Source organism: Arachis hypogaea, chromosome 7 (assembly GCF_003086295.3).
Source record: "Arachis hypogaea cultivar Tifrunner chromosome 7, arahy.Tifrunner.gnm2.J5K5, whole genome shotgun sequence".
Lineage (NCBI taxonomy): Eukaryota > Viridiplantae > Streptophyta > Magnoliopsida > Fabales > Fabaceae > Arachis > Arachis hypogaea.
In genome coordinates this window covers 7,100,854-7,109,095 of record NC_092042.1, presented here as the reverse complement: position 1 = coordinate 7,109,095, position 8,242 = coordinate 7,100,854, and the positions used below count along the sequence as shown (strand labels likewise).

General features: G+C 37.5%; 1 protein-coding gene across 1 annotated transcript; it reads right to left on the bottom strand.

Annotated features, from left to right (window-relative positions):
* Positions 1-6,901: 6,901 nt before the first annotated feature.
* On the bottom strand, positions 6,902-7,642 carry LOC112701058 (uncharacterized). Its single transcript, XM_025751858.1, has one exon. The coding sequence runs from the start codon at positions 7,640-7,642 to the stop codon at positions 6,902-6,904; it is 741 nt and encodes a 246-aa protein (XP_025607643.1).
* Between the last annotated feature and the right edge of the window lie 600 nt (positions 7,643-8,242).

The window sequence follows — 8,242 nt, the reverse complement described above, 5'->3', positions numbered from 1 at the left end:
TCTTTCAATATTTTAATAACTGTATATGTTATTCAATATTAAGGAAGTAATTTATTAATTAGAAAGATAGAGACTTAGTTTAGCTTTTGGTTTGAAAATCAAAATTTGAAATTTAAACTTTGACATTTAACATTTAAAAGTAAAGGTAGAGAAGTAGAATTTTAAGTTGTGGATGGTAAATTAGTAATTTTAAGCTTAAGAATAGAAACATAAGCTATAGTTTGGTGATGTCATTGTTAGAAATTAAGCCGGTGTTCTTTATTTCTAAATATGCAGCGAACCCAATGTGTGTATAGCGTCCGTATGCAACAGAATATGTCATTACATGATAGGATCATACCTTACTTGGAGAGGGTTGGGTTGTACCACCTGACTAGGCTGAACGTGCATTGGTTCTGGTTGGATGAGCCTCTGGTCAGCGCATTTATCGAGAGGTGGCGGCTTGAGACCCACACTTTTCATATGCCATTCGAAGAGTGTACTATCACGCTCCAAGATGTGGCATACTAGTTAGGGCTGCCCGTGGATGGCCAGGCTGTTTCCGGGTGCATGACTGACTTCCACCTGTACATCGAGGGGGCCAGACCTACATGGGAGTGGTTCAAGGACTTATTTGGTAAGTTTTCGCCACCAGATAACAGAAAGTTAAACACAGTCCACTTCACATGGTTCGGCATGGGGGACGCCCCCATTTGTATTTGGAGTTGGGCTATAGGAGGCTCCACCCGGAGATAGGCGAGCGGCCAGGGTTAGGCGTCCGACTCGATGTGGCACAGGCTCGCACCTACTTGGTCCATTCGGTGGCGACCATGATGTTGATGGTGACAAGCAGTAGCACCCATTGTCTTAGTTCCGACTGTTATCATTGTATGAATCATGACTTATTTATTTTCTGTTAGGATTAACGACTTGTAACAGTTATATTTGTATGACTTATGTAGTTAACTTATTTTGTGTTAGTGTTAATACCTGGTGGCTATTATTTTCGTACGACTTATTGCAAATGATGATTACGTTTTGTATCAATTCGTGCATTTTGCATCATGGATTGTTACTATTACACAAGTTTATATAATGAGCCACTCTCCTCATAATCCGCTACAGGGAGTAGCGGATTATGCTTTTAAAAAATTTGGTCATAAATCACTATAGGATGTAGTAGTTTATGTTATGCATGCTCTCAACGTAATCCGCGAGAGGGTATAACGGATTACGTGAATCTGGGTTTCGCTACAGAATATCGCAAATTACATACAATTGCTTTTGTTGCATTTGTATCTGAAGTTTGCCAATATTGTATTTACGTAACGTTTTTCTTCAATCATTTTATTTATGTAAATTGCCCTAAATAATAATTTGAAATCTCGAATTAGTCCAATACAATCGATGAGCTAGTTAGTCTGAAATTAGTTTATAATTTGTTATATGATTTATTTTAAATGTTAAGTAATTTGGCCTGTTATTAAACTTGATTTAGTCTAAAACCTGATAAAAAAATTGATATATATAATTTTTTATTAAAATAAAAACAAAAATATTTATATACAATATATTAAGTTTAATTTTTATAATAATATTTAAATTTTTAAAATATAAAAAATCTTTATAATAAAGTATAATGAATTAAAATTTTTTAATAACTATTTTAACTATAAAAGATTATTTTTATATTTTAACAAGTTTAGCTTAACATATCTATTAGGTTATTTTGTGAATTTAGACTTAATCTATTAATAAAATTAAACTTTTAAATTAACCTGAGTTTGAAACTATTTTATAATAAATTAAGTTAAATACAAAATAAGTTGCAGACCGCCTGTCACCTCTAAATTCAGCCCAAATTAATAACTATAATTTATACTATTTTTAGACTGAATATCTTATGGCATGAAGATGTGAAGGACTAATAGACAATAGAGTTTTAACTTTTAAGCAGGAAGAGAAGAAATTTTTTCTATTGTGATATGAAAAAAAATCATTTTTTAAAAAAAATTATTTAAACTTTAATTTTTTGAAATTAACCTTTTTGTTTCTGTTTTTGGTGGGATAAGTTTTGTACCTCTAACGAGCTTTATAAAAATTATAAAGTTTGTTGTGTTCAGACGAATTTTAAACTTTTATGCTTTTTAATTGTTTCTGTACTTTTAGTTTGAAAAAAAATTATATACTCCTTAAGAAAAAAAAAGGTTAGAGGGTTAAATACTGAATAAACAATAAATATGACTTTTTTAACCTTATGCGGCGAACTCTATAAAAATATAGAAGTTTGTTGGAGTATGATGAACCTTACAAAATTAGTAAAGTTCATCATCGAGATGCGACGAACTCAATCTAAATGTAAAAAAAAATATTCCAAAAATTAAAGTCTGATTTATTTTTTTGAGAAAATAATAATTTTTTTTAATTTAGAATAAAAAAATCCAAGAGAATGATTAAATGGGCAATATATGATCATTTAAAAATGAGAATTTTATTGTTAAAACATATTTTGTTTCATAATTTATATATAATTCTCATATCAATTAAATCTGAACTGCTTTTTAAAGCCTATCATTAACTAAAAGTATATACAGACAATAGATTCACCAAATTTGTTTTTTTTTTCAAAGACAATGGCATATTATTTTATTACTAAAATAATTGAATTTGTCCAAAATTGGACTTACAATAAAAAATTGGGGATCTCCCATAGTTGCTAAGCAAGCGAACAGAGCAAACAATAGCGTAGCTTCAACAAAATTGAAAGGGAAGCAGAAAATCAAAGATGGACTTTCAAGGATTAGGGCTCGACCTCCTCTGTGGGTGATGATTCAGTTCGTTGTAGAGCTTCAGGACCGACTCCACCACTGTATTGGGAAGGCTGTTGGTTTGTTCAAAAACTCTCAGATTCCTCCTTTTCCACACGCTCCAACAGGTAATAGCCAGGATATTGAGCTCAAAATCTCCATTGTGCTGTTGTGCTATATTTTCTTTCATTTATGTCCACCACTCCCGAAAGGTCATCGTTCTTTGCAGTGGTAATAAGCAACTAATGGGTGTTCTTTTCCACATTTCTTGAGCCTCAGAGTAGTAGATTAGGCAGTGGGAGGTTGATTCCTTTTTCCGGTGGCAGACGGGACACTCCCCCGGCGTTCCTGGAAACCTCTAGTGGATATTTTGTAAGACTGGGAGGCGGTCATGCAACAACTTCTAGAGAAAGATCTTTATCTTATGAGGAATCCGGAGCTTCCATAGTCCCTTCCACAAGGGGCTTTGTCTGAAATAGTCTGGGCAGCTTTCGATTGGGCTGTGGAAGAAGTTGTAAACCACTTTGTACCCTGACGCAACAGAGTATTGGTGTGTACTACTCAAAATCCAATGTAACTTGTCTTCATTTTCCCCCAATTGGATTGTTAATATTCGATTACTAATGTCCACAGGAAAAAGCTCTTGGATGATTTGTTGGTTCCGGCTTCTCTGTTCTTGATTTATTAAATCCTTCACTCTGAATACTGGTAGTGTTGTGTTTTGTAGGTACACTGCTGGAGGTAATGTGTAGGGGTATGGCAGAGGAAGCCATGGCTTGTCAACAATTTGGATGTCCTCTTCGGTGCCAATTCCCCATTGAAGCCCTTTCTCCACCACTTTCCTGCCTTCGAGGACACTCCTCCATCCCCAAGAAGGTAATACTCCAACCTCTGCTTTCATTACATCAGAGTATTTGAAGTACTTACTTTTGAGGATTCTGGCGAGGAGTGAGTTAGAATGAGTAATTAATCGCCAGCATTGTTTTCCTAGGAGAGCAAGATTTTGGGCCTTGAGATCTTTTAGTCCCAAACCTCCCTCATTCTTATGTCGAGTCATAGTATCCCAACTAACCCATTGCATATTCCGTTCTTCCCCCTTTTGACCCCACCAAAACTGAGTTAGGATATGGTGGATTTCCATAATCAGAGAATCAGGCAATTGAAAACATGACAGAGAGTAAATTGGTATAGCCTCTCCTATAGCCTTAATTAATAGATGTCTTCCACCCGTCGAGAGGAGGTTGTGCTTCCAATGCTGAGCTTTTTTCCGGACCTTTTCTTTAATCAAGTTGAAGGTAGCCCGCTTGGATTTATTAACCGTAGCTGGGAGTCCAAGATATTTATCCTGTGTTCCAATGTGGTCAATATAGAGAGCATGAGCCAGTTGGCGCCGAGACTCCATTGGAGTGTTGTGACTGAAGAAGATTGCTGACTTGCTCAGGTTTACCTGCTGGTCGCTATAGCTTCGATAATGCTCCAATAAGTCTAGAATTCTTTCACAGTTTGGTGTTGTAGCTTTGCTAAAGAGGATTGAATCGTCTGCGAATAACAAGTGGCTGACTCGAGGACACCTCCTGTTGATCTGAATTCCTTGAATTAGTCTGTTTTGCTCTGCCTTGTGTAGCATAAATGATAATCCTTCAGTGCAGAAAAGAAATAGGTATGGCAATAGAGGGTCTCCTTGTCGGATACCTCTATTTGGTTTGAAAAAACCAAAAGGTTGACCTTCCACATTGACGGAATAAGAAACAGTAGTGACTAACTCCCGGATCCATGCTATCCATCTCTCTTCAAAGCCCAGTTTTTCCATAATGAACCACAAATAATCCCACCCAACTCTGTCATATGCCTTACTCATGTCTAGCTTAATTGTCATTTCATACTCCAACCCTTGCCTCTTGTTCTTAAGATAATGCATGTACTCATGAGCAATAAGGATATTATCCGAAATAATCCTCCCTTTAATAAATGCACTCTGAGACTGACTAATCAAGATGTTCATAATAGGTTGGAGTCTGTGAACCAGTACCTTTGACATGATTTTATAGATAACCACGTAAAGACTGATAGGCCGAATCTGGGCCATACTGCTGGCATCTGGAACCTTCGGAATAGGCATATCTGAGTATGGTTAAATCCCTTAAGAATCCTCCCTCATGCGAAGAAACTCCGCACAGCTCGAAAGACATCTTCACTAACAATATCCCAGTAATGCTGAAAAAATTTAGCTGTTATGCCATCTTCACCTGGGGCACTCTGAGGGTGGATGCTGAATGTTGCTCTTTTGACTTCCTCCCTAGAAACTGGTCTACAGAGCCGTCGGTTCATGGTAGCAATGACCTTAGGCTCCAACTCAGTAAAACAAGGTGCCAAATCTGCATGGCAGGTGGAGGTGAATATATTCTTGAAATACTGTTCAGCCACATTTGCAATGTCAGCGTTTATGGTCGCAACATCCCCATTCTCGCCAATCAGTCTCCATATTCGGTTTCGTCGGGCTCTAGTCTTAAATTTCTGGTGGAAAAATTTTGTGTTTTGATCCCCTGCCTGGAGCCATTTAACTCTAGACTTTTCCTTCTAATACATCTCCTTACCGTGGTAAGCTATCTCCAAATCACGCTCCAACTCGATCATCTCCTCACCACCATGTGTCCCGCTGGCTCGGATACCCTCAATTTGCTGGAGAAGCTCATCAATTCTCACTTTACTGTTTGACGTGCTCCTGTTCTGCCATGCTACAAGTCTGTGTCTACATTTCTTGAGTTTTTGGGCCAAGCTATACATAGGTGAACCCCTCACTTCATCTCTCCACGTATCCTGAATAATATTCCGAACCTCAGGAACCGCACACCATCGCTCCTGGAATTTGAACCGGCATTTAGATTGCTCACTCCTCGGGTTTGTGTCTAGGAGTAGTGGTGCATGATCCGAACCAGATTCAAAAAGTCTCAGAACAGCTGCGTTTTGGTATTTCTACAACCACCCATTTCCAGCGAGCACTCTATCAAGCCTCACCTAGATAAGGTCTCCTCCTGTTCGTCTGTTTGACCAAGTGAACGGCCTACCAATCATACCAATATCCACCAGTTCACAGTCATTAAGAAAGTTATTAAAACACGCCATGGACGCTGGAGATTTCTCATTTCTGCCCTCTTTTTCACGCTGGTTTGTGATGGTATTAAAGTCTCCGATGATTGCAACTTCCCCATGAACCTACTGCAATATTAGTGATAATTCCCCAAACTGCTGTGATCGAATCTGGTCATTAGTACTTAAATAAACCCCAAGCAAACACCAATCATGATTTGTGACCTCATCTTTAACTATGACAACAATGAAAAAATGGTTTGAATTGATAACTGTTACCTCCAAACCTTCCTTCCATGCTATTACCAATCCTCCTGCTATTCCTTCCGGATTGACTAGGCTCCAGTCTTTGAATCCACATCCTCTCAACTTTTGCTCCACACTTCGAGAAGGGTTTTTTGTCTCGCATAAAAACACAATCTTGGGGGAGTGAGATCGAATGATCCCTTTAAGATTGTGGACTGTCAGGGGTCTCCCCAAACCTCGACAGTTCCACATTAGGATTTTCATGGCTTCTTGGATGCCATATTGAGGCTGGCATCCCCTACCTTTGCATTCTCCATGAGTATATTCTCTATGCATATTCGCTTGTGATTCTCGTCGTTTTCTTTCCCTTCCAGATCCCGTTTGCCGCCAATGATTGGTATTGCTTGGCTGCTGCCCTGACGGGCCTTTTGTTTCAGTTTCAATGCCTTCTTTGGTTCTGCCATTTGAACATGAAAGCCTGGGCTCCGCAGTTCCATGTTAGTAGCAGAGGTAATGTCTTTGAGAACTGGTGGGTCCATGAGTACATGCTCCACTATGGTCTTTCAGTGGCCCCTATTTTCTCCCATTAGATTAGTGCTGCTGCTGCTGCTGCTTGTATTAAGACTGCTGCGTTGCTGCTCTAGGGTATTAACTTCAAGTTTTGCAAATCCATCAAGTAGCCATGAAGGGATTGGTTTCTTTGTTGGTTTTGGGGCTGAATGCATATGTTGTTTATCATTGCCCTAATTATCTTCCTCCCGTATATCCACCCTCCTTCCAACTTAGTCAGCTTTCAACCATTCTCCCACCAAATCTTGGTTCAATTTGTTACAGGCTGCATCCTCTAATAGAACATTACATACCCTCGCACTATGCCCAAGGTGAGCACAGTACATACAGAAGATTCCAATGCATTCATACCTCAGCCCCACCTCCACCAGTCGTTGGTTCGGTCCTTTCACCTTGAGGCTATCTTTCACTGCCTTATCCCCATCAAGCATAATTTTTGCTTTCAGTATCCGAGATTCTTTGCCTCTGACTTTATACATTCCTATCTCCATAAGTTCTCCCAGTTTTTTGCCAAGTTTCCGCCCAGCTTCCAACGTTTTATAACATTCAGGGACACCCCAAAATTGTACCCAAATGGGGAATGTTGAATCTGAATTATCGTCAGAATTTTGTGTGTCACTCCATTGTCGCACATGAAGGATGTAATCCTTGAATAGCCAGGGGGATCCTTTCTCTATACGCCGCATGTCTTTCTCTTCATCGAAGAAGAACTGAAACTGATTAGTCCCTTGATTGACTACTTTGAACCCTATTAGTTTATCCCAGATTGCGGATAGTGCATTCTCCATAGTACCTGCAGAGAATTTTTGTGCCAAAAAAATTCGACCTGTTAAGCTCTTTGTGCATGCCTTTACACCATGAGAGATATCCGTCTCTTCTAGCACTACTATATCTTCCTCACTCTCCTCACTGTCAATGTTCTCTACATTAGGATCTCTTCGCAAATCATCCATGTTGCATCACAATGATTAGTGATTAATTTGGTGTGAAATTTATCGTATAGCAGCCACCCTAATAAGCACAATGAAACCTTAGCAGAGCACTAATTTCTTGCTTGATGTTTGTGTCTGATTCACCAAATTTGTTCGGACCACTATAATATTCACCACATACCTCTAACATCCTTATACGATATAAATAGGATAGACCGAAAAAAATAATTAACTAAGGATTCTTTAAATTATTTTTTTAGTCAACTTTTTATTTTATTAATTTATAAAAAATTAAAATAAATATATTTAAATAAATTTAGTGTCTTTTTTTATTTAAAATATAAATTTAAAAAATAATTTAAATTAAATTAAAATATAAAAATTTAATTTTAAATATTCAAAAAACAAAGACTAACAAAAGGGTCAACCAACTCAATAACTTTTGGTTAATGAAATTTATTAATATGTCTGTGGTTTTTTTTAATGTGTTTTTGATGATATATTTTTTTCATTCATTTATTTGATTTAGGATTTGTAATACTAATATAATTTGAATATGTTAATATCTAATTTTAAAAGTTTTATGTTGTTTATTTAATTTTGGATGTGTTTATGTTGTTT

Excerpts from the sequence above, each read along its gene's own strand:
- LOC112701058 (XM_025751858.1), bottom strand. The coding sequence starts at position 7,642 with ATGGATGATTTGCGAAGAGATCCTAATGTAGAGAACATTGACAGTGAG.